The 25932-nt window shown below is 34.1% G+C and overlaps 2 protein-coding genes across 3 annotated transcripts in view; one reads left to right on the top strand and one right to left on the bottom strand.

Annotated features, from left to right (window-relative positions):
• LOC133203039 (dynein axonemal assembly factor 9-like) overlaps positions 1-15616 on the bottom strand; it is a 45846-nt gene extending 30230 nt beyond the window's left edge. The window contains exons 1-15 of one of the 2 annotated variants that reach the window (XM_061338895.1): positions 15476-15616; positions 12840-12922; positions 12473-12563; positions 11664-11692; positions 11558-11575; positions 11093-11217; positions 9892-9988; positions 9475-9553; positions 9342-9369; positions 8680-8757; positions 8144-8202; positions 7693-7735; positions 7291-7346; positions 6856-6994; positions 6495-6558 (exon numbers count right to left, since the gene is read on the bottom strand). In XM_061338895.1, coding sequence (XP_061194879.1) covers positions 6495-6558; positions 6856-6994; positions 7291-7346; positions 7693-7735; positions 8144-8202; positions 8680-8757; positions 9342-9369; positions 9475-9553; positions 9892-9988; positions 11093-11217; positions 11558-11575; positions 11664-11692; positions 12473-12563; positions 12840-12922; positions 15476-15549 — 1063 coding nt within the window. In that variant the 5' untranslated portion in view covers positions 15550-15616. The remainder of the gene's footprint in view (positions 1-6494; positions 6559-6855; positions 6995-7290; positions 7347-7692; positions 7736-8143; positions 8203-8679; positions 8758-9341; positions 9370-9474; positions 9554-9891; positions 9989-11092; positions 11218-11557; positions 11576-11663; positions 11693-12472; positions 12564-12839; positions 12923-15475) is intronic. The other variant, XM_061338896.1, reaches the window with a different exon arrangement.
• A 253-nt stretch (positions 15617-15869) lies between these two features.
• Positions 15870-24081, top strand: LOC133202407 (uncharacterized). The gene is made up of 5 exons (XM_061338225.1): positions 15870-15972; positions 18789-19156; positions 21304-21399; positions 23068-23194; positions 23961-24081. Exons 1-5 carry the CDS (start codon positions 15906-15908, stop codon positions 24029-24031), a joined length of 729 nt encoding a protein of 242 aa, XP_061194209.1. The 5' UTR covers positions 15870-15905; the 3' UTR covers positions 24032-24081.
• Positions 24082-25932: the final 1851 nt, after the last annotated feature.

Below are 25932 nucleotides of genomic sequence, written 5' to 3'. Positions count from 1 at the left end.
ATGTTTTTTTTTTTTTGTAGTATACCATTAACTATACTATCTATTTATCCTTAGGCTATGCTAGTCAATGTATAGTAAAAAATTCCAGATACCCAGAGTAAACAATTTCTACACATTTTAGGAATGACTCTAATTCTTGGCCAAATTATTCGAGTATAACCTGGTTTGGGTCAGTTTACGCTTTATAATCCGCGAAGCGGATAATAAAACAGCGTAAACTGACCCAAACCAGGTTATACTCGAATAATTTGGCCAAGAATTAGAGTCATTCCTTATAATTTAATTTTAAAATCATGAAATAACTATGGGTGTAAAATTTCGTTGCTTTTTATTAGTTCAAATTTGCCGCTCAATAATACAACCTTAGTAACGGAAGTAACGGAAGTGATGGGAAGCAAGGGGAGGTAAAAACTGATACATGGGCCTAGCAGCCTTTTTACATGTGGTAAGAGCGAATTATCGTTTGAAGTTAAAGGTACGTTTATTAAATCTGGAATTTTCCATGAATCTCGAGGACTGAAATGAGAGGATTGTATGGATACAGATAATTCAGCTGGTTGTCAGGGGGGTGTGTCCCCATACCAAACCAGGTTATACAGAAATAATTTGTGTTCCTTTTTGGATATTAACCAATCAGAGGCAAGAATACAAACAAAATTAAATTATTATTGAATGTATTAAAAATTTTGCTATAATGGCTACAGCAATGAACATAATATAAAGTAAGGGAAATAACTCCTATATATTTTTTTCCCTTTTCTTGGCTTTTTGGATCTTTTCTCCTCCAGTGATTTTTTTTGTTGAAACATTGGCATCTGTATTAGAACAATTATACTAACTTTTATTTTGTGTGGAAATTCCTATATTAATTAAGTGGACTTATTTATACTCAACAATGGAAGACGAAACAATAAAATTATGCATTTCTCTAAATTTCAGAATTATATTTTAGTCAACTAAATGGCACAGCAAAACTTTGAATGCAAAACTTAAAATGCTAAGAATAAAATTAAACTGTATATTCCTTTTTTTTTACTCATTTCAGTTTATTTTAACATCAACTAAATGGCACAGCAAATATTTAGAACACAAATCTTAGAATGCTATATCGTGCAGAAAATAGCTAAATTGAAAAAAAAAAAACCCAAACAGTAAACATATTGTTTGAAGTTTGCATGCATGTCTATAATGAACTAAAAGTACCAGATAGAAACAGAACAATAGAAACAGAAATATGAGACCTTGTAGTAACCCCCCCCCCCCCCAACATACAGAAACAAGAGGCCCATGGGCCACATCGCTCACCTGAGCACACTGGCTAGACTAAGGCACAAATCAATTCAGTAATGAACGGGGGGTGGGGGGGGGGGTGGTGCTTGAATTTTAAACTACCTGATGATGCTTTCCTGTCAATATAACAAATGAATTTGTTGTACTTGAGAAGATTTTAAAAGAATTTTCCCATTTATTCATTTGTAAAAATTTGATCCCCCATTGTAGCTCCTCCCTATCTCAGGGGTAATCATTTGAACAAACTTGAATCTACATTACCCGAGGATGTTTCCATATCAATAAGACTAACATAGCTTTTCTGTTCTTGAGAAGAATTTTTTTTTCTATATGTTCTGATGTAAAACTTTCGATCCCCCATTGGGCCCCACCCTACTCCCGGGGGTCATCATTTGAACAAAATTGAATCTACACTTCCTGAGGATGCTTCCATATAAATATGACTCTTCATGGCTTTACTGTTCTTGAGAAGAAGATTTTTCCTATATATTTCTAAGTAAAATTTGGATCCTCCATTGTGGCCCCGCCCTACCCCCGGGGGTCATGATTTGAACAAACTTGAATCTACACTTCCTGAGGATGCTTCCATATAAATATGACTCTTCATGGCTTTGCTGTTCTTGAAAAGAAGATTTTTAAAGATTTTTCCTATATATTTCTATGTAAAATTTTGATCCTCCATTGTGGCCCCGCCCTACCCCCGGGGGTCATGATTTGAACAAAATTGAATCTACACTTCCTGAGGATGCTTCCCTATAAATATGACTCTTCATGGCTTTACTGTTCTTGAGAAGAAGATTTTTAAAGATTTTTCCTATATATTTCTATGTAAAACTTTGATCCTCCATTGTGGCCCCGCCCTACCCCCGGGAATCATGATTTGAACAAACTTGAATCTACACTACCTGGGGATGCTTCCCTATAAATATGACTCTTCATGGCTTTACTGTTCTTGAGAAGAAGATTTTTAAAGATTTTTCCTATATATTTCTATGTAAATTTTTGATCCTCCATTGTGGCCCCGCCCTACCCCCGGGGGTCATGATTTGAACAAAATTGAATCTACACTTCCTGAGGATGCTTCCCTATAAATATGACTCTTCATGGCTTTACTGTTCTTGAGAAGAAGATTTTTAAAGATTTTTCCTATATATTTCTATGTAAAACTTTGATCCTCCATTGTGGCCCCGCCCTACCCCCGGGGGTCATGATTTGAACAAAATTGAATCTACACTACCTGGGGATGCTTCCATATAAATATGACTCTTCATGGCTTTACTGTTCTTGAGAAGAAGATTTTTAAAGATTTTTCCTATATATTTCTATGTAAAACTTTGATCCTCCATTGTGGCCCCGCCCTACCCCCGGGGGTCATGATTTGAACAAACTTGAATCTGCACTACCTGGGGATGCTTCCATATGAGTTTCATCTTTCCTGGCCCTGTGGTTCTTGAGAAGAAGATTTTTTAAAGATGCTATTCATTTTTCACTAATTCTTAATTATCTCCCCTTGAAAGAGGGCGTGGCCCTTTATTTTAAAAAACTTGAATCCCCTTCACCCAAGGATGCTTTGTGGCAAGTTTGGTTGAAATTGGCCCAGTGGTTCTGGAGAAGAAGTCGAAAATGTGAAAAGTTTACAGACAGACGGACAGACGGACAGACGGACAGACGGACTACAGACAAAATGTGATCAGAAAAGCTCACTTGAGCTTTCAGCTCAGGTGAGCTAAAAAAGGGCAAACAAACTACTATAACAAATTATTAACAAACCACTGTGGTTTGAAAGTAGTTTAATAGTATAGCAAATCACATGCAAATGAGCTAACAAACTACTATAACAAACCATGAACAAACCACATCAACAAACTACTAACAAACCACATCAACAAACTACTAACAAACCACATCAACAAACTACTAACAAATCACTCTAACAAACTACTAATAAACCACTCTAACAAACTACTAACAAATCATCTCAACAAACTACTAACAAACCACTCTAACAAACTACTATCAAATCACTGGTAACAAATCATGAACAAAACACTAAATATGAATTTTCTTCACAGATCCACAAGTTTTTAAAAACATCTAAACACAGTCACATTTTGAAATGTCCAAAGCTTCTTGTTTCAGAGCATTTTAAATTGATTTCCAGGATTGACAAGTTTAGTCAATGCAAGTGCAACATTCCAACATATTAAACACTATTAAGTTCCTTTAGTTTAGGAGATGTAATTCTCAAGTCAATGGCCACTTATGGTATTCTCCAATCATAGAATTTTTCACAAAAAAGATGTTTTTCATGTAATTGTATTTTAGCTGACATTTTAATATTCCCTGCTTCATTTGGCATGGGAATTGCTGCAATATCTTCTTTTTTCTGGTCTTATTGCAACTCTGTAAGATATCATCTTTTCTTGTCTGATTTCAAGTATTCATCACTTAATCCAGTGCTAAACTTATCTAAGCTATATAGGGATTATAAGTCAGTCTGAAAATAAATAAAAACCCAATAAAAATATGCAAATCCACATTCAATGAAGTTTACTGTAATCCAGCCTTATTTGAGGTAAAAAAGAATTTAATGTCATGCAGTAAATACCTCTTCTGTATCCAGATCCTTGCTTTAATATATTGTTGCTGCTTTCTCCAATCAGGGACTTAATATATACTAACAATTTATATGTCCCTTCAACAATTCCTTTGTTTCTGACCTGCTGGTTGTTTGAAAATTGGTGCAAATAGTCTAACAGCAAATAGTCTAACACCGGATGTAAAGAGATAAGCTGTTCTTGGAAACTTTTACAACTCTAGATAATTCAACCCTAAACATGTCTGTAAAGTAATTTCCCATGTGGTTAGATGCAAATGCTATACTAAGAAAACACTGTTGTAAGATACCAAGTCTAACAAACTATAAAGAAATCACAATCAGCAGAAATGGAAGACTAACAAACCACTTGTGTTATTTTTAGAAACAGTGCTTTGTTAGTGTTTCATTAAATGCTATACTATCAAACTACTTTAACAAATCATGAAAGTATAGTTTGTTTGTAGTTTGTTGATGGTTTATTAGTAGTTTGTTAAAAAATATTTCTGTTTGGGGGCCTGCATTAAATTCCTTATATTTTAACCCAAATGACCTTTCTCTGAATTCCTTTGGCAACCTCCTTTAACCATGCAGTAGTGAATAAAAAGTTACACAGTAATTATTCGATATAAAAGAATTAATGGACAGAAGTGGTTGAAAACTTGGCACCCACATTTTCATCTTAAGCTCAAATTTTATAAACTTAAGAGATAACTGGTGGTCATCTTTGAATCTGACTTAGAAGATAAAACCACTTTTTCCCTTCCTTGAAATATGAACAAAAGTAGGAAAGGGTATTACCGGTATTTAGGGAGGGGGTTGTGTAGCTTTTGTTTTACAGCTCTATATGTCATCATAAATACAAATTGTTAAAAATGAGTTTGAATCAAGATTATGTATTAAGTTCATCTGCTAAGAAGACTCTCCAAGATATTATTTACGAGGGGTGATCAAAAAGTTTGCGAACTATCTCTATATTTTCAAAACCACAATTCAGATCAGAATGAAATTTGGCACACATATAGTCATACATGTGTTCTATATATAGCAGTTTTATGTAATGTTTTGATCCATATTTGTGACGTCAGAATGTGAAAATGATGTCATTAGGTAAGTTACTTGTGACAAAAAATGATTGACTCAGTCGTACTCGAGCAACGAACTGCTGTAAAGTTTAATGTGTATCGTGGAAATTCCTTTGCAATAGCATACAATACTTTGTACAAAGTTTATGAAGACAAAAGACTTGCCAGGAGTTTAATCATTAATTGGATTGATTGTTTTAGTGAAAGAAGGGAGATGGTTAAAAATGATGTTTGTTCTCTTGCCCAGTGAAAGCAAGCTGGGGAAGAGATGTGTCCACAGTTGAGCAATTTGATATGAAAGACCGCCAAGTTACAGTTAGAAAAATAGTTGAATATCTTAACAATAATACAGTTATTTAATCCCTAAAATATCGTTTACTTTAGAATTTAAACATATCAGATATGATAAAAAGAAGGCGCCATGCCTTATATCCACATTCGATAAACGACGCTCCCAAGACGGAAAACTCGGGTTGCGATGGTCACCATGCTCATTCCGGGAAAGGATATCCTTATCCACCCATCCTATTGCCGAGATTTGGCCATTTTTCACAAGTTGACTGTTCTTGTTATAAAAAATAACTTGCATGGTAAGAAATACAAGACTCAAAAAAATCTTTTACATCCTGTGAACGGAACCCTTCGGAGCATGTCACGTGACCGCCTGTATCACATGATTTGCGCATGGGCAAAACTGTGGCAGATGTGCATTTGAATTGGAGAGGACTACTTTAAAAAATAATGAACACTACAACCTAATTTCATTTCTTTTATGGAAGTTATTCAATTAGTTCGCGAACTTTTTGATCACCCCTCGTATCTTCAGTACATGAGAAACCTTAGCCTTGCCTCAAGTCTGGAACTAAGAGGTGAGGAATGATACAAATTTGGTAATAGAATACTTACTCCTTATATTCACAGTACATGTACATTTATAAATACATGTAGTTTCCTGATGGATTTCTGTAGAAAAAGATTATTTTGCCTTGCCTTGTGGTTTGAACCCTGAACTACTTATATCTTAATATAATGCATTTCTTAATTTTAGCACAAGCTTATTGCTCGGACATGATAACCATGCAAACAATTAACTTAGTACATGTATGTACAGGGGTAAAGAAGACTTCTGAAGATACAGTGCAATTGCTCTATTTTGCAGTGTACGACATTTTTAGTCCCACCATGGAACTATAAAGCTCATGCAGACTTGGTCATCAAGTGATTCTCATCTCGGTACAGGGCTAATTGCTAGATGTCAAGGATTAAGAACACAATTTTTCTTAAAAGAATAGACTGCATTTAGTATGAAGGTTTTCACCCTACTGCTCAGGTTCAACAGAGGTGGGAGTAAGAAATAGATGCTCTATCCATACATTAGTCTAGTTCAGTTTCAGGGAAGATGCTGAAAGGCCCAAAAGTTTAATAATGATGCATGGCAATGGACAGGCCCAGGGGGAAATCTGTTGTATGAGTGACTTTCAATGTTGGTGATCAAATAACACTCTGATAAAATAAGAACTTACCGCTGTTAAAGAAATATGTTCTTGTGCAACAAAGTGGACCTCTTGGAGATATCCCATGACACACCTGAAATATCAATATATATATAAAGTAAGCCACTCTACTTTCTAATATTGTTACAGAAGCCATTTATGACCTTAAAACAATCAATACACTTTTCCTTGCAAAATACATGTATATACTTTCAATTTACTGGAAAAAATCTACAATTAAAATTAAACAATACACAACATTATATTTTAATTTCTTTACAAGAAAATAACAATTGACAATATAATTTATTTCAATACTATATACAGAAGTATAAACAAAAGTCAAAAGTACAATTTCATCAAATGACATAATGTAAAATGTTCAACAAACCATAAACTTTGGAGGTCCATCGTTGATGCCACATTGAGAGATTTCCGAATTAACTGATGTTTTGCAGCGCCGGACATCATCCAGTATGATGCGTCGACTGTTTGTTCCACACAAAACAAATGGTTGTCTCTGTCTTTCTCTGTAATTCATGACCATCTTTTAAATCAAAATTATTTTAAAATCAAAGTTATGTGTACTTATAACAGAAAAGCAATTCATATAAGTAGAAGGGGCTCTTACACCACATTTTAAATTGGGGCAAGGGTCGTAAAAATTGGCAGAATTAGAGAAATTTTAGTGAAAATTGGCAAATTAAAAAAACCCATGCATTCATCCAATTATAGACAATCAAAAGCCCCAGTAGAAAGCACTCTCCTCGATGAAAAGGGATAAAATGAGACATACAAGATTATGGCATTTGACTTTCTCACTTACATGGTGTTAGTTTCTTGGGATGCTACTTTTCCATGTTTAAAATAACTCCAGAGTGGCTAGAAATAAAGAGTAAAATAAAAAAAATTAGCCTCATCTCTGATTTATAAAGCCTTTTTTTTCTTTTTTTTTAGAATCTCTTTAAAGTATAATAGAATTGTCAATTGTCAGCTACTGTAGATCACAAATCCCCCCCCCCCCCAAATTATCTTATGAGAAAGTTATTTGGCAATTACAACTGTATAAGCAAGAAAAAATTTTCACAAATTCAGGTTTTTGTTATGCATAATCATTCATAATAAATGTGAGATCAAAATTTTTGTGGGCAGACAGTCTCACAAAATTTTAAACATAAAAACTTTTTTCTCATGAATAGAAAGTAATTTACAGTATTGAAATTGTTACCTCACACACTTTATTCTCTGTGAGTCTGCCTATACCAGTTGATCTGTGAAGATAACAATTACTTTTAATTAGCATTTACAACTACTTTTATTTTAAACTTTACGTTCACCGTACTTCTACATTATACGACTCATAATCTCAAGGAAAGTAAAACCCCCTGGTTACTCAACCCAGTCCTTACATGTACAACAGTTACCATAAATCATATTTAATTTGTCGAAACTTTACTTTTGGCATAATTTATGAAATCATAGGTATGCAAAAATAATTCTACTCTACCATTCCAATTAAGAATAATGGCAAGTAGCTTTCATTATATCTCACATGGATGACAGACAAAACTATGGTATACAAAGGTGTAGGAGACATTTTTTTACTAATAATTAGATTCTTTGCTGATACATGTTGTTTCTTTTGGTGTGGGCAAAACAAATAAACAACAGTTACTTACATGTTGATGTTCAGATTATCTATCAAGGTCTGCCATTGTCTTTCAAACTGGGTCATTTGCTAAAATATATGTGTTTATTCCATAAATGTTCACCAAGTTCCTTTTTGTTAAAATGTATTTATTCTCTGGTTAATCCAGACTTAATTCGAAATAAAAATCATCTGAATACCAGTGACTCACAGCAAAATGTGCCACATACATTTCAACACATATTTAAAATGCATTTAAATTTCATGCAAAGCTAATACTCTAAAATTGTATGTTCTTGTGGGGTAAATGTTCTGTGGTTTGAGGAAAATTTTTTTCAATGGGGATTTGAATTCATGGTTGAAGAAGTGTTGAGTAGTTATCTACATGCAATTTTACATTTCATGGTGGACATGAACTTGTGGGTCTCTTCATACCAGGAAGACAACGAAAATTAAATCCCCATGAAAATAAATGATTTCACAGTACATGCATGATACATATTTGGCATATTCTGTTATGAAAGATTAGCTACAGTTTAAAATTTATCTCCCTTTCATGACATGTACCTCTGTGAGGAGCACTTCCAAGGCACAAGGATCCATCAGACTGTATATGTCAGAGAGTAGTGGTCCAATGTCAACCACCTGTCAACAGAAATAGTTACAGAACAGATCAACCACTTGTCAACACAAAGATTATACATTCAAGTACTAAAAGACGGATCAACAACCTGTCAACATAAATAGTTACAGAACAGATCAACCACCTGTCAACACAAATAGTTATGGAACAGATCAACCACCTGTCAACACAAATAGTTACAGAACAGATCAACCACTTGTCAACACAAAGATTATACATTCAAGTACTAAAAGACGGATCAACAACCTGTCAACATAAATAGTTACAGAACAGATCAACCACCTGTCAACACAAATAGTTATGGAACAGATCAACCACCTGTCAACACAAATAGTTACAGAACAGATCAACCACCTGTCAATGTAAATAGTTACCGATCAACAACCTTTCAACACAAACAGTTACTACAAAACAGATGGAGATATTGCTCATTTTGCTAAACATACAGTAGATATGGATTACTCTCCATTTTTTACTGGTTTTAATAATTAATAATAAAAATATGCTTAAAAACAGGGAATTTTCTTTCAACATACCTATTCCAATTACAGTATAAATCACAAGTAAAATATGACACTGTACATACCTCATACTGCAATGTGAAGAATCCTCCTCTGTAACAAAAATAATTCACTTTATAACTCAACAATTTCTTTAACAGTCACAGGCAATTTACAGTAATGACAAAAACTATGACAGTTTTCTTACTACTAACTTACCCTTTATAATCCTCTAATGCATATGCTTGGATGATTGGCCATTTCTCAATCATCATGTGATCAAATTTAGCAGGATGCCCTGTGAAAAGATAAAATATAGTACAAAAAATATTATAATATTACAGTGTATAGGGAAATTAAAGGATGGCCATAATTGCTTCAATATATCTACAATTAATTGTATCTACAGTACACTGAAATTCAATTTATATATAAACATACATTGTGAAAAATTATCACTTTGTTTCATATACATGTATTACTATAAACATTTTGGATGTGCATATGTACCGGTAAATATGTACTTTAAGTGTTATATAGTTGTTAAGTAAAATTAAATAGAGTTATTCACATTAACATAAATATACTTCATTTACCATACTAAAGATAAAATGCATAACCTGAATAGCTACCCACCCAACACATTATGAGGAATACCAACTTTCCTCACACCCTGTACCATGGCAATGAAGGACTGGATTTTAAATTCTTCTGCCGCCTCTTCATCTTCATACTAGTCAAGCATACAGGGTATGTACAAAGTGTGTATCTTTATCACATCCCATATTTCTTAATATTCTTTAGCTTTTAAATTATATATATATATATATATATATATATATATATATATATATATATATATATACCTTTATCACATCCCATATTTCTTATATTCTTTGGCTTTTGAATTATATGGTGAAACTAACAGAAGGTCATCAAATTTTCATGCATAATAATTAGGGATGTCAAATCGGTCAATTTTTGATAATCGGTTACTCGGACGTTTTTCCGATCGAGTACCCGGGTACTCGGTAAAAAAAATGTAAATACAAGTAAAATTTTCTTAAGCCCCATTTAGCTCTCTGTTAAACCTCAAAGCTATTTTTATCACGTTTATAAATGTATATAAACATCGATTCCAACGGAAATGTTTTTGGTACTAAATTTATTTATCCAACACAAAAGACACAATTAATACATCAAAATTACAAATGGTTTACAGTTCTTCTTTAGGATCTATTTCATCAAAAGGAGGACAATCTCTTACGCATGTTTATGATGATTAGACTAGCGAAAGAGAAGAAACGGACGTTGTTTGGATCGCTAGTCTGATATTATTTCATATGTTGGTTGTTTCCCCCGTATACACTAAACTTACGACGCAAACTGACTTTCAACATTGTTATTTCTAAATATTTCTTCACTTTTGAAGTTGGTAACGACATTTCTATGCATGTCCGATTTTGCTGCCGTATATTAACTAAATAATTTTAAAATGATTTAAAGATAATAGACCATCGATGTTCACTGAAAACAATCATTGAAGCCATTCAAAAATTAAGGACCACAATAGGTGAGAACAGCTGGGTGATTGGTCACTAATTATTGTAGATACACAGCCAGAGGCGATAATGGGTGTTTTACAGGTGTAGATGACCACATGCAAATTACCGTATGTATATTTCAGTTATTTTTGATGAAAATATGTACTTTGTAATAAGAAAAAATACACATCTGAGTAACCGAGTACCATTTTTAGTATTCGATACTCGGACGTTCGATCGAGTACCCGGTTAAGCGGGTACTCGTTGACATCCCTAATAATAATAAAACCCACCTCTGAATCTGACAAACAATGGAATCGTAGGTTTCTCCAATGTGCCACATATGGTAAGAGGTAGTGGTAATTGATAGGGTTACAATATATGTCCACTTCATGTCTTCTAATCAGCAATATCAAGTCTAAAATACATGTATAAGCTTACTGCATGCTATTCAATATATACGTAATACTAGTAAACATACAATATATAAAATTATTATCATAAAAATTTACAAGCAATTACTAAATTGACAGCATAATGAAAAGAATCTTTCATGACAATGAGTTTTTATCAGTTTAGAGATCATACTTAAATCATGATTTATAATTGCCCAAAGAAGAAGAAGAAAAAAATGTATCTTCAATCCTAAACAAATTAAAAGAAATACAAGGGGAAAAAAACACCAAAAAGTTGCAAAAACAAAGTAAAAATTTTGTTTAAAGTGTTTGCTGGGTTAAACTCCAACATAATACACTTACTAATTTGATCTACAATGTCTGCAAAGAAAACAGACAAATACTTAACATAAGCTTCATCCTTTTATTAGTTCTTAATTAATAAAAGAACACAAGTCTGAAATCTCACCATCAATAACTTCTTCATCAAAGCCAGACCTACAAAATGAACAAGAAGTTTGTGAGCCAATGCTCACTAGTAATACCCCACTCTGATGTAAATATATGCTCTCATGAATCCCAACATATGGCATGCCTAACCAAAGAGTGTGCTAAAATCACATGCATCTGCCTTGAGTAGTTGCTGAGAAAACTGTGACAAAAAAAATGTGACAGATGCACCCAAAAAACAGGAAGTTGACATCAGATTTGTACAAAAATGAATCTCACCATATGGCATGCCTAGACAAAGATTGTGCTTAAATTTCAAGCATCAGCAATAAGTAGTTGCTGAGAAAACTGCGACGAAAATTTGTTACAGACACACCAACACACAAGGGTAAAACAGTATACCCTCCTCTCATTTGGAGCGGAGGTATAAAAAAAAATGCATTACATATAAGAAGCAAATATGACAAGGTACTGTCACTTTTTTTATACAATGCATGTATTAATTAGGCCAAAATACAAAGTTAACTGATTTTATGAAATAACAATAATTTCTATCTGTCTGTCTCTCTACATCATTTAATCTTTTGCATAAAACTCTGTTTTAAGTTGCATATCAATTTATTAAAGATTTCATAGTATAGAGTAAATTATTCGGGATATTGTAGGGAGGTGGGAGGGGTCAAATTTATACATTTGGCAATGTTTTTATGGATCAATACCAAAACATATAATTGTGATTGAATGTCAGTGAAGTTTACTAACTTTGAGGGAGCTAATTCATGATTGCAATGATAAGGTGCATGATAAAAAATACATTAAAGTTCATACTGTTCAAGCTCTGCCTTTCTACGTTCAAAGAATCCAAATAATAAGTAATCGATGAACTCTGTGCTTCCTTCATGATAACGACTGTCTATTCCTAGGAAGGAAATAAAACAAAGCAGTCTATTTACTGTATCATGAAAAAGTATAACATAAAAAAAATTCAATGTGGAAAAATTGATAATTGTCAGGAACAAGACTAACAAATTGACAATCATGTTAAATCAAATGTAAACTAAAAATGCACATCAAAGATGTGTATTGTTGATAAACTTGAAAATATATATGGTAATCATAATCAGGACAAAGCATCTAACTTTTGTGGTAGAGTCTAGTTTTCTGACAATTTGAAAAGATAATTAGTTAAACATACCTGCAATACAAAGAATCGCATCAGGCTTGTTGTCATGTTCCTCAGACTTCAGTAACTCCTGTACTGTTCTTAACCTGGATCCACTTTAGAAAAACAAAATAGAATGAGATTGGACCTAGACATTACTGAACAAAATTTCAGAAAATATGTAATTCTATGGTCATTCTACTATGTCTACATTCATCATGTAAACAAAGGCCATAGTTGATAAAGTTGAAAAATAAACACTGGTTTTTATGGAGTATTTGGAAGTTGATCCCTAGTTGTTGAACAATGTTGCTCTTACAAGTAAAACTATTCAGTAACACTCTCCCTTTTGGCAAAAATTATTTGAAATTCATTACAAGTGTAACAGGAAAGGAGAAAATATATGGCTGGACCAGGAATCAAACCATGGACCCCTGCATCACTAGTCAGGTACTCTACCGACTGAGATACCCAGGCTGATATCCACAGCCCAAACCATTACACGAGAAAGTAAGAAGGTTCCAACATACTACAACAAAAAGTAGGGAAATGGGGGGGGGGGGGGGTACTTAAGTATGAACATTTCCATACATAGTTATTGGCAAAAGACTCTTCTTAGAAAAAATTGGGAAGAGGGTTCCCTCACTCCTGCATACTAGGGCCTGTTTACAGATATCATCTGATCAAGTGTGACCACTAATTCTATTCCAACATGTCATTATGTTACTGATACATGTAACAAGAATAGGTAATTCACTAATAACATGAATAAGGATTGGATCCCTTTTCAAAGTGGCATTCACTCATGTAATTTAAGACAAATCAAGATTTTGAACTATTTGCTTTGTCAATTCACTAGAAATCAATGGATGATAACAAAGCAAAATATTTGGGAAAAAAATACATATATGTACGTTGAAAAAATTGAAGGCCATGGTATTGTGTATTTTGCTCAAGACATAGTGGAGAAAGAGATGATGTTGATACAGACAAGGTGTCTGTGATATAGACTATATTGTTGCTTCTAGCTCTTGGCTGAAAACTAATGAAGGTAATCAATAAAGCTATATCTGGTGATTTCCTGTGATCTGTTAATGCTACAAAAAGATGATTTTAAAGGGGGGGGTTATGTCCCCTTTTAAGAAGTATTTTGGGGTACCTTTAAAACAAGAGGCCGATGAGCCACATTATTCCTAAGCACTTTGGCTAGGAAAAAGCAGAAATCAATTCAGTATTGAAATTTTTTTTTAAAGTGGTCCCTCCCCCCAATGAATCTACATTATCTGAGGATGCTTCTACATTTCTTTGAATAATTGCTTTAGAAGATTTTAAAAGATTTCTTCCTATAAGTTTGATCTTCTATTGCCAATTGGGGCCCTGCCCTATCCCAGGGGGTCAGGATTTGAACAAACTAGAATCTACACTATCTGAGAATGCCTGTTTATTAATAGACTAATCATGGCTTTGCTGTTGTAGAGAAGTTTTAATGATTTTTCCTATATATATTCCTAATATGTACAGGTAACGCTTGATGGCTTGAACTTTGATCTCTCAAAGTTCTTTATCGTTCGAAGTGAGGTCTCAATTTCTTCCCCTATATAAGTAAGCAAATTTCCTCTTGATTTCTCGAACTCTCAATCTCTCGAAACCCTTGATCTCTTGAAGTCCCGTTATACATAATCTATTGTAAATTACCCTCGGTACGTCAAAGCGGCTATGTGTACGCAAGCATTACCTAATTAACACCTTCACCTGGACATTCAAATGACTCCTAGCATTAGACACATGACCCATGTAATGGGATGTTTATTCAGGTGATCATGACACTTGTACTGCAAGTGATAATTGATTGATAATTAATCATACTGTTGCCTGTATGCTCTTAAAATAATAAAAGTCCTACGATAATTTGGAGACAAAGTGGAGCGCAGATACTTAAAAGATACCTTTTCTGTTTTGATTTAGATTGACCTCTTCAAACTGCATGTGACATTTGGCACGTCTAGACTCTGACTTCACATGATGTCGTATGTAAGTTGTAAGTCTGAACAGTGCTAATTGTAATAAAGGACGTTTAATTTACTATTTATCTGCTATTAATATATCCATTAAATCAAGGTGAGTTAATATTTTTTTCTTTTTGGAACTTCATGGAACCGCGAGAACGTAGTTTGCGGCAAGATGCAATTCGCAAAGCATTATAGGACCACAGGTACTGCGGAAAAAATTCGTTTGGATCAATGTGCAAAGTCTGAATTTTCTCTTCTTTTTTTTCAGGCGCTGCTTAAAGAGCTCTGCGCTCGCTATTGCCATTTTTGAATTATTGTAAAGTAGAAAGTTATTTGAGAAATTTTATGTTCGATCTTAAGTCATAAGTTCTTGATAAAATGCATGGGCTCCATCTGCCATGATCTGGAGCTTAGTCGTACATGGATAAATTAAACGATTAAAATCCAGTGGTGAAGGGCTCTTGTGATTAAAAACTGGATAAATGTATCCATTTACAGTGTCATATGTTCGCCAATTCGCACTTTGAGAGTCTCAAATGAATCGCTGTCCACAATTTGCTGTTGCAAGGAGTTCCAGAGAAAAATAGGCTGAAAAAAGGAGTCTTGGTAACTATATATAGCTTGGTAGGACTATATATAGTGCATACTATGAAGCAATACCTGACAAAAGATGAAAACGTATCAAGTTTTATGTGCCTTCTTGCAGAAGATGGTCGTTTAAATTTTTGTGACATGACTGCAGCATTCAATGCAACGACCACCGACCGCCATTAAAAATCAACATCCGGTGATAGGAATCTTTTGGTCATGCTGTTTGGCGGTAAAACATACTCATATCTAATAATAATATTATCGGGAAGTTTACGTAATCAAAAATTGAATAGTAAAAAAACAACAAAAGTTTTGTTTAAACACAGCAGTTGTATAATTTATATTAAATGGAAAAAATACAAATTAAAATGATTAGGAAAAACACTTTTAATTGTAGTACGACTTACCTAAACCACGCATTAATCTGGTTCTCGATTCCCTCCCGATGTTATCTTAGAACCAGTTTAACTTTCTGCTCGACTTTGGTAGTTTGGATAAAATGAGGACTGTTTTGACAAAATTGGCTGATCAGATTTTGCTTTCAACATACAGACAAGTCTTTCCAGGTAATTCTAATTTTCGTGTTATTATATAACTATCAATAACATAGCGCAATGGTATGTCCTATGCTTTTCTTTCGAATTTCCTCAGTTGTAATATAGATACAGAAATGCCTCCTCCATGTAGTAAGGCCGTTCTAGTCTGTTCATGTAGAACAATAACGGTCATCAACCCCGAATTTCTGTAGATATTTGATTGTTGAAGCAGAAGGCAAAACTGGGGATTTTTTATTTTAAAAAAGTGGGACAGTGTCAAGAAACAAGTTTAAGATTATCTCTAAAATTTAGCTATAAAACTTTATTTTATATTAAGCAAATCAAAATAGCTTCATATAGTTTTTTGCATTTTCATCCATACATATTATTGATAAATGATTTTGGTAAGCATTGCCAATGCCATGGTTATTAGGCTAAAAAAAATATATTTCTGATCACATTTTGTCTGGCGTCTATCTGTCCGTCTGTTTAGCTGTCGGTCCATCTGTAAACTTTTCACATTTTTGACTTCTTCTCAAGAACCACTGAACCAGTTTAAACCAAACTTGCCACAAAGTATCCTTGGGTTAAGGGGATTCAAGTTTGTTCAAATGAAGGACCATGTCCTCTTCCAAGAGGAGATATTACAAATTAGTGAAAAATTAATTAGCATCTTTTAAAAATCTTCTCAAGAACCACTGGGCCAGGAAAGATGAAACTCATGGGAATCATCCTTAGGTAGTGTAGATTCAAATTTGTTAAAATCATGATCCCCGGAGGTTGGGTGGGGCCACAATGGATGATCAAAGTTTTACATAGGAATATATAGGAAAAAATCTTCAAAAATCTTCTTCTCAAGAACAGCAAAGCCATGATTGGTCATATTGATATGGATGCATCCTCAGGTGGTGTAGATTCAAGTTTGTCCAAATGATGACCCCCAGGGTTAGGGTGGGATCACAATGGGGGATCAAAGTTTTACATAGGAATGTATAGGAAAAAACTTGAAAAATCTTTTTCTCAAGAACAGCGAAGCCTTGTTAAGTCATATTGATATGGAAGCATTCTCATGTAGTGTAGATTCAAGTTTGTTCAAATCATGACCCCTCAGGGGTAGGGTGGGGCCACAATGGGGGATCATAGTTTTACATAGGAATATATACTAGGAAAAAACTTGAAAAAATCATCTTCTCAAGAACAGCAAAGCCATGATTAGTCTTATTGCTATGGAAGCATTCTCAGGTAGTGTAGATTCAAATTTGTTCAAATCATGAACCCCAGGGGTATGGTAGGGCCACAATGGGAAATCAAAAGTTTTACATAGGAATATATAGGAAAAAAAACTTAAAATCTTCTTCTCAAGAACAGCAAAGCCATGTTTTGTCATATTGATATGGAAGCATCTTCAGGTAGTGTAATTTAAGTTTATTCAAATCATAACCCCTCAGGGGTAGGGTTGGGCCACAATGGGGGATCAAAGTTTTACATAGGAATATATAGGAAAAATTTTTTTCAAGAACAGAAAAAAACATGTTCAGTCATATTGATATGGAAGTGTCCTCAGGTAGTGTAGATTCAAGTTTGTTCAAATGATGACCCCCAGAGTGGGGGTGGTGGGGAGGGGCCACAATGGGGGATCAAATTTTTAACAAGGGAATATAATATAGGAAAAAATCTTTAAAAATATTCTGCTCAAGTACAGCAAAGCCATTTGTTATATTGATATGGAAGCATCCCCAGGTAGTTTAAAATTCAAGTCCCCCCCCCCCCCCATTTAAACTTTTCAATACTGAACTGATTTGTGCTTTTTCCTAGCGAATGTGCTCAGGTGAGCGATGTGGCCCATGGGCCTCTCGTTTTATTGGTAGGTATCATTATTTTTTTTTATTGAGCCCAGCTTACAATACTATGAGTACTTTGATTTGATATTTTTGATCATTTGATACTAAGTATTACTGAATAGGGGATGGGCCGTAGATTTTAAGGATACTTGCAAACTGTATGCACCAACAACCTTTATTCAGCTTTGCTTTGGGAAGAGTTTGAAAGACTTGATAACAAGTTTGAAGACTTGGTAATTCAAACTACTCCAGAGGCAGAGTGGGTTTAATTCAAAAAGAAAATGTCTGTAAACCATCCTCAGAGCCTTGACATGAATCCCCATCATGCCATGTTTCTTACACTTGTGTACAATATCAGTCACTTATTACTTTAACAGAATTCAGACAGACTTCTGCTTTAAAAGTTGGGCTATATTTTTCCTCATTTGTCTCTCCAGCATTTCACAAGTGACTAGTATAGTATATTTGACATTAGATTCCAATCAAGTCAGTGTGGTTTTCAGTTATTGTGTTGTAATTTATCTTTAGATAAAATGTCATATATATGTGGTTAGGAGAAAGCATCAGATCAAAAGTAGTAATAGTACATAGAAATGATATTCCTGGTCACAGAATTCTGGACCTAGATAGTAATTTCTTTTCAAGGATTGTTAAGACTTGGATGAGAAATGATTTACTGTAGAAGCACAAATTTTCATGGGGATAAAATTTTGTTGATTTGTCCTCTAAAAAGGTTTTGTGGGCATTAAATTTCATTGTTTAGAAAGTACCCCCCCCCCCCCCCTATAAAGTAAATAGTCACATAAAAATTTCATGTGGGATTTAATTTCTTTGTTAATTGTACTATAACAATGAAATAAACGAAATTTAATCCCCAACGAATATTTCTGCTTGTACAGCATGTACAGTAATACACTATGTGTTAAATCAAATTTATAAGAAGTAACACAGACTGTTAGTAGTGATGGCATTCATATGAAACATTTTCAATTTACATACATGTAGGATGGTATACCTTGCCATCCAGAGCAGTAACTACAAGGTACTGGGATGGAGAAAAATTTGTAGAAATGGAAACCGCACCTGATTTAAGTGCTTCTGATGAAGTTCCCAAAGGAGAGAAACTGAAAGAAGAATCAGAGAAAATTCTGAATAAGCTTGGAGAGGATGACCCACGTGTGAAACCCAGAGCCTCAGTACAAGGGGCCCCAAGGGGACTGAAATACAGAAAGAAGTATGTTGAGGCCCTGAAAAGTAAAGAAAAAATTGAGGAAAGTTACAGCATTGAAAAAATTGAAAAGATACTTAGTGAAATGGTGATAGCTCAGCAACAAAACCAGCAGGCAGAGAGAGGGGATGGTATTCAAGATGAGGTAGGTGTTAAGTTATTCTCATACTGTAAACAGCTTGTTTAGCTCACCTGAGCAAATCCTTAAAAATCTCGGAAGAACAGCAAAGCCATGTATAGTCATTTTAAATATGAAAGCATCCTCAGGTAGTGTTGATTCAAGTTTATTCAGATCATAACCCCTGGAGGGATGGATGCGGCCACATTGAATAGGAGATCAAAGTTTTACAAAGGAATATATATATTACAGGGAGAAATCTTTAAAAGTCTTCTTTAAAACAGCAAACCCCATGATTAGTCACATTGATATGGAAGTATCCTCAGGTAGTATAGATTCAAGTTTGTTCAAATCATGGTGCATGGAGGGGGGGGGGGGGGTAGGGTGGGACCACAACTGGAGATCAAAGTTTTACAAAGCTATACAGGGAAAATCTTTAAACATCTTTTTCTTGTGAATGCTAAGCCCGTAAGCCATGATTAACAACCATATTTATATGAAAGCATCCTCAGGAAAGGTAGATTCAAGTTTTTCAAATCTTCAGGCCCTTGGGGATAGGTCGGGGCCACAAAAGGAGATCACAGTTTTACATAAGAATCTATCAGGGGTTGAAATTTTCCTGAAAAACTCACCAGCCCAGGGGCTACTGATCAGTAAAAAATTACTAGCCCAAACCTCAAACTAACTAGCCCAACAATTTTCTATGAAAAATGAAAACATAACACAAGTATCGTAAAGTCACTTGTATTGGCCACACTTTTTTTCTTCAGAAAATTGTTTAAAATTAGGGATGCGCTTAATACATCTGAACATAATACAACCCCCTTTTTTCCAGGTCACTTTCGTAGTGCCAAGGACCATTTTCCCGATCCATTTGAATTGATTACTCTTTGTAACCAATTATGTCAAAGTTTATTACTATTACTCTAATTTCAGAGTCATTTACGTCAGCCCTACCTGTTGTGTATATATATATATATATGTTGTATATATGATATAATCATATACATCTACCCTACCTGTCGAAAAAAAGATAATCGTTTCATAAATAAAACCATAATGAAAAACGATCTTTGTTTTTGTCTTATTTCCATTGCGTATTCAGCCATTTTGAACTACCGGACTATCGTTACATTTAAATTTGCTAGCCTAATAGTCTTAAAATGATTAGCCCGGACATCGGGCTACCACATATTTCAACCCCTGATCTATAGGAAAAATCTTTTAAAAATATTCCTCAAATGAACAGAAAATGCATTATTAATCATATTGATATCATATGAAAGCTCTTGAGGTAGTCAGATTCAAGTTTGTTCAGATCAGGGCCCTAGGAAATAGTTTGAGGGTACAATAAGGGATAAGAGTTTAACAAGGGAGTATGTAGGCAGAAATATTTTCAAGAGTGGCTAGACTTCACTAAACCATATTTATAAGCAAAACATACCTAAGTTCTGTTGAAACTTTTTTTGTTTTTATTATGAACCCTGGGATTAGGGTTTAACCAAAATCAGGGATCTAGATTTTACACAATGCATGTGTACTAGATAAAAAAAAATCATCTCCAGAACAGCAGGGCCATGTTGACCATATTGATAATGAAGCATCCCAATGTTGTGTGGATTCAACTTTAAATAAATCATAGCTCCATTAAGGCTAGATTTTATGCCACAATATGGAGTCAAAATGTGTATGAAATTAAAGAGGGTAATTTATTATTTTTAAAACAAATGCTGATGAAGAAAAGAACTGCAAAAGAGACTCAGGTGATTACTGTGGTTCATGGGTCTCTGACTTGACTTGATTTTTGCTGCTCTCACTGTAAGATATTGCCATTTTATTTCTCATTGCGGGAAAATAGTAGCATTTGACAATCATGTTAATAAGGTACCATTTGATACAAGAATACGAGAAATCTCATTACTGACAGCCCAGATGGAGATTTGGGAAGAAAGAGTCATTATTGGAAGAAAAAAAAACAATGAATTTGAAACCATTTTTTTTTTTTTGTAAACTGAAAAAAAATAACCAGTGACATCAAAGCTGTATACAGTGTCATATAAATTATAATGTCTTATTGTAAATATTTTGTGGTTCAATCAAAATTTCAATTTAATTGAAATACATGTGTATATATATTGTATACTCTTATATTTGTATCATTTCTATTATTGTAGTTCTCACTTATAAAGAATGAAAGACCTCCCAATCCATATGCCACAAAGCAACGAAAGTGCATTCTTTGTGAATATGATGTCCATCTTGATTACAAGGTAATTCATTGACAATGATATCTGTACAGTAAAGATAGGTTATCCTGGCTTCGCTGCACTTTGGTTGAAGATGGTTTTCTTGCGGTGAAAATTTTCAGTGTTCCCCTCAACTGCATGCAATATTTATGTAGGACTCCAAAGTGCAATGGGACTCCAAGGCCCGATGGTCACACCAAAGTCCGATGGTTTACGCCATACCCAGATGGTTCACACGCCAAAGTCCGATGGCGCAGAAAAAATAATTATTGTTTATGACATCAAAGTACTTCTGTGCCAAATTGCGATGCCGCGCCATGCCAAGGTAAAATGGTTTAAAAATAAATTAAATGAATTTTAAGTATTTAAACGCCAAAGTAATATGGTTCACTAAAAATGCAAAAAATATATTGTACCACTAGCCATAATTTCTTAAGTGGTTGCGAGGCTAACCCTTTCCTCTCGGATTCGTGGGAGGCTAACCCTAATCTCTCTGATGGGTGGGATGCTAACCCTAATCTTTTGGATGGGTGCGAGGCTGACCCTAATCTCTTGGATGGGTGCGAGGCTAACCCTAATCTGTCAAAAAGTCTGTAACATCCTGGATGTGAGAGAAACTAACCCTTATCAGTCAAACTTATTGGGGTGCAAGACTAAAACTATTCAATTGATTAACCCTTAATGTCTTGGGTGGGTGCAACCCATCCTATAATCAGTGTAATTGTGCACAAGGACTAACCCTTATCAGCCAAGTGGTGTGCAAGGACTAATTCTAATAACTCAGGTGAGTGCAAACATTAAGTAAAATCAGTCAAATTGTATTCAATGACTCATCCTAAATTATTGGTTTTGAATTACGGACTATGACATCAAGGATTGACGTCGGAATATTGTGACATCATAAACGTTAATTGTTTCTCCGCACCATCGGACTTTGGCGTGTCAGACCATCGCACTTTAGCGCACGTGAATCATAGGAAACAAGCCATCGGACTTTAGCGTGACCATCGGACTTTGGCGTCCGTACCGACATCAAACCGTCGAGGTTTGGGGCAGACCATCGGACTTCGGCGTCACCATCGGACTTTGGAGTCCTACATATATATTCTTAGTACAATGAATTCTCTATATTTTATTCTCTATATTTTATTTATTTCTGTGTAATTTTCACTTAGCAAAAAATTATGTTCAATCACAAAAATCATGTAAGACAAGAAATTTGAAATGTTTCTCAGTGAATGTGATGTCCATCTTGATTACAAGGTACATTGTAATTCACTGGACAAACACTCATTTCATGTTAAAGATATGCTATCAGGTAGCCCAGTTACAGAACTATCATTGTGGGAAACAGTATTAATTTTGAGAAATATGCAGTTTTGGGTAGTTAAGAAAACAAGATTGTAAAGAATTATAATAGATATAAGACAAAATCATGCATACAGCATAAAAGGCAAATTATTGTTACAAGAATGGTCAATATGTAGAAGGAGGTTGGTTTCCTTTCTTGAAGTCTATTTCTGTGAGTCAGTTTAAAATTTAGGAACTCCATCAAAAGCATAATATAACCTTTTCTAATGTACATACAGTAGATATATAGGAAAAGCATTTATGCATAGAAGAAGATGTATAAATTGTTCATTACGCTCCGAGATTCATATAAATTAAGACCTAATTTAAATAATTCTGTAGAATGCTCGTTTGCTGAGTCAGTTTGTGTCACCCCACACTGGGAGGATATACAATAGAGGGACCACAGGACTTTGTACACCAATGCAGAAACATGTAGCCAGTCTTATCAAAACAGCTAGAGCATTTGGTGAGAACAGTTTTAGATAACATTCAATTTGTTTAAGAAGAAAAGTGTGACAGTAGCAAGATAAATTCATAAATGTATTGCAAACCAACTATTTTTTGAGACATCTTTTATTCTCAATTCTCAAGTTTGGAGTCCATCTGCAACTTCTAATTTTCTTGACGGAGATAGCATTGTTCATAAATACATTGGTGAATATTTGGTTCACATCGAGAAATATTGGCGAGTTATAGAAGATTATGAAATTAGTGAATATTTCTCGCTCGTGAATAAAATTTGGTTTACAGTACTTGCTTAAAAGAAAATTGATGCTGGGTATTTATGTAGATAAAGGAATATATATGTACAAGATTTTGCTGTTTAGATCTATGTTAGATCAAAAGTAATGCTTTTGCAACTGAAGAGACAAAGGTTTCATAATTTACTTGAACACAAGCACAGACACTTGTTAAGAACTGTAATAAATTTTTTAACCCTCAATATAATAAAAATAGTGTTATCATATTATGGATTAAAAAATTTATTACAGAAACAAGTGTTTGTGGTGACCTTTCTTAATGTACTTAATTTTTTTTATTTTAAATCCTGATATTAGTATGATGAACAGAAAACAGATACAATAAGCCACAGATCATCGTACCCCAACCAATTAAGACCCAGAAAGCAGGGGATTGCAATTTTCTGAATTTGTTTGTTTTTTAGGAAAATAATGCTTCATGAGAATAAAAATTCCAATTTCACTTCTTACATGCTGTTTTAATTGTTTCAGGTTTCATGCCTTTTCTCAACAAAAGAATGGAATTCAAAGATGATCCCGACATAAGATCAAAAGAGATTTAATGTGAATAACTTGGTTACTCATGTGTTTAATAAATGATAATACAGTCAAACATTGTTATCTCAAACTCATTGGGGCAGATAAATAACTTGGAGATATCTGAGGATTTAAGATATCAAGGTTAAAAATACATTTAGAAAAAGTGGTTTGGATTTCCAACTTACTTCGACATATCCATAGCATTCGAGATATCATAAGATTGTTCAAGATATCAAAATTTAACTGTTACAGTAGTTTTGAATCAATTCTTTATAAAATTATATGTATTGATTATAACTAGGAATTTTTAGTTCACCTGAGCTGAAAGCTCAAGTGAGGTTTTCTGATCACATTTTGTCTGGCGTCTGTCTTTCTATCCATCTGTAAACTTTTCACATTTTTGATTTCTTCTCAAGAACCACTGGGCCAATTTTGACCATACTTGCCACAAAGCATCTTTGGGTGAAGGGGATTCAAGTTTGTTCAAATGAAGGGCCACACCCTCTCTCAAGGGAAGATAATTTTAAAAGAATTAGTTAAAATTTAGTGTCATCTTTTAAAAAATCTTCTTCTCAAGAACCATTGGGCCAGAAAAGTTGAAATTTATGTGAAACCTTCATTACATAGTTTAGATTTAAATTTTTTCAAATCTTTAAAAAATCTTCTAGAGATCAACAAAGCCATGATTAGTTATATTGATGTCACCGGGTTCACAGGTGTGTGAAAGTCAACATATTCAGGTCTCAATAGCTCAGTGGTTAGAGCACTGGCATGGTAGGCCAGAGGCCCTGGGTTCAAGTTCCAGTTGAAACTTGTTATTTCACCACCTGTGGCATTTGGCACCCAACGTACAAATACCCACTATTCCCTTGGAACATGCCTTACAGCATTTCCTTAAGGTCAAGATCTAGTAAATAAAAGGAGTCTACAGATTTCTCAAATTTGAGAAATAAATTCCTTTAATGAAGCTTTATAAGTATAGCTTGGTCAAATAAGGTGTTTCGGGGCATAATTTGTAGGTAAACAAGACAAAAAATCATATCTTAAACTTTCATTTTCAATGAAAAATTAAGAAAATCAGTCATGAATATGGGAGTTTTTTCCATATCAGACAAATTAAATGTATCCAGATTGCCTACAGTCTCTCAGAAAATGGTATTTTGTATGTTCTTAGCCTCTTCTTTAAAATAATATTAAATTGAATATAGGTTTCGGGATTACTTTTCACATGATTTCAAATTGAATTCCAGAAAAGTATTTTCTACATAATTCTTTTACAGCTGTAAAGTACAGGAAAAAGAAAGTTTAATTTGATTATGACGTCATAATGGATCTAGCATCAAAAAGGCAGTCTAAAATCATTTACTAGATCTTGACCTTAACTCATATAGAATTAGAGGACAAATTTCACAAAGAGGGGGAATATTTCACCTGATTCACAGGTGTGTGAAAGCATCTTTGGCAATCCATTTCTTGTAAATCATGCATGCAGCATTCCTGCATGTCTTGAAGCCAGCTGTGGACAGTGTATAACTCAATAGTTAGAGTTATTCCCCTTTGTGAAAGAAATAAGATGTGTTTGTGAAACACTGATGCCCCTGTATGGCAACTTATAGTGCAAAGATTAAACATTCTCAAATGCAAATCAAATATGTTGGTACCCAAAGAAAGGTCTTGTCTCGAGGAATATACCTGTGAAATGTGAAAGCCCTAGCAGCAACTATTGAATATGGAAAAGGTTAAAAAAAAATTTCAGAAGTATGTCAAACATCAAGGTCAAGGTCAAAATTAATAGTGTAGATGCATTTATCAATGATTGTACAATTAAGCACTGATAAATTATAAAAATGATAAACTGATCAGGTTTGTTCTATCATTTGGATCTTCCTCCTTCTTTTGTTTCATGTTTGTAAATCTTTTTTGC

This window comes from Saccostrea echinata, unplaced genomic scaffold (assembly GCF_033153115.1).
Source record: "Saccostrea echinata isolate AGI-Se365-2 ecotype Australia unplaced genomic scaffold, CSIRO_AGI_Sech_v1 ptg000047l, whole genome shotgun sequence".
Lineage (NCBI taxonomy): Eukaryota > Metazoa > Mollusca > Bivalvia > Ostreida > Ostreidae > Saccostrea > Saccostrea echinata.
The sequence above is the reverse complement of the archived record's forward strand: the minus strand, read 5'-3'. Positions and strand labels throughout refer to the sequence as shown.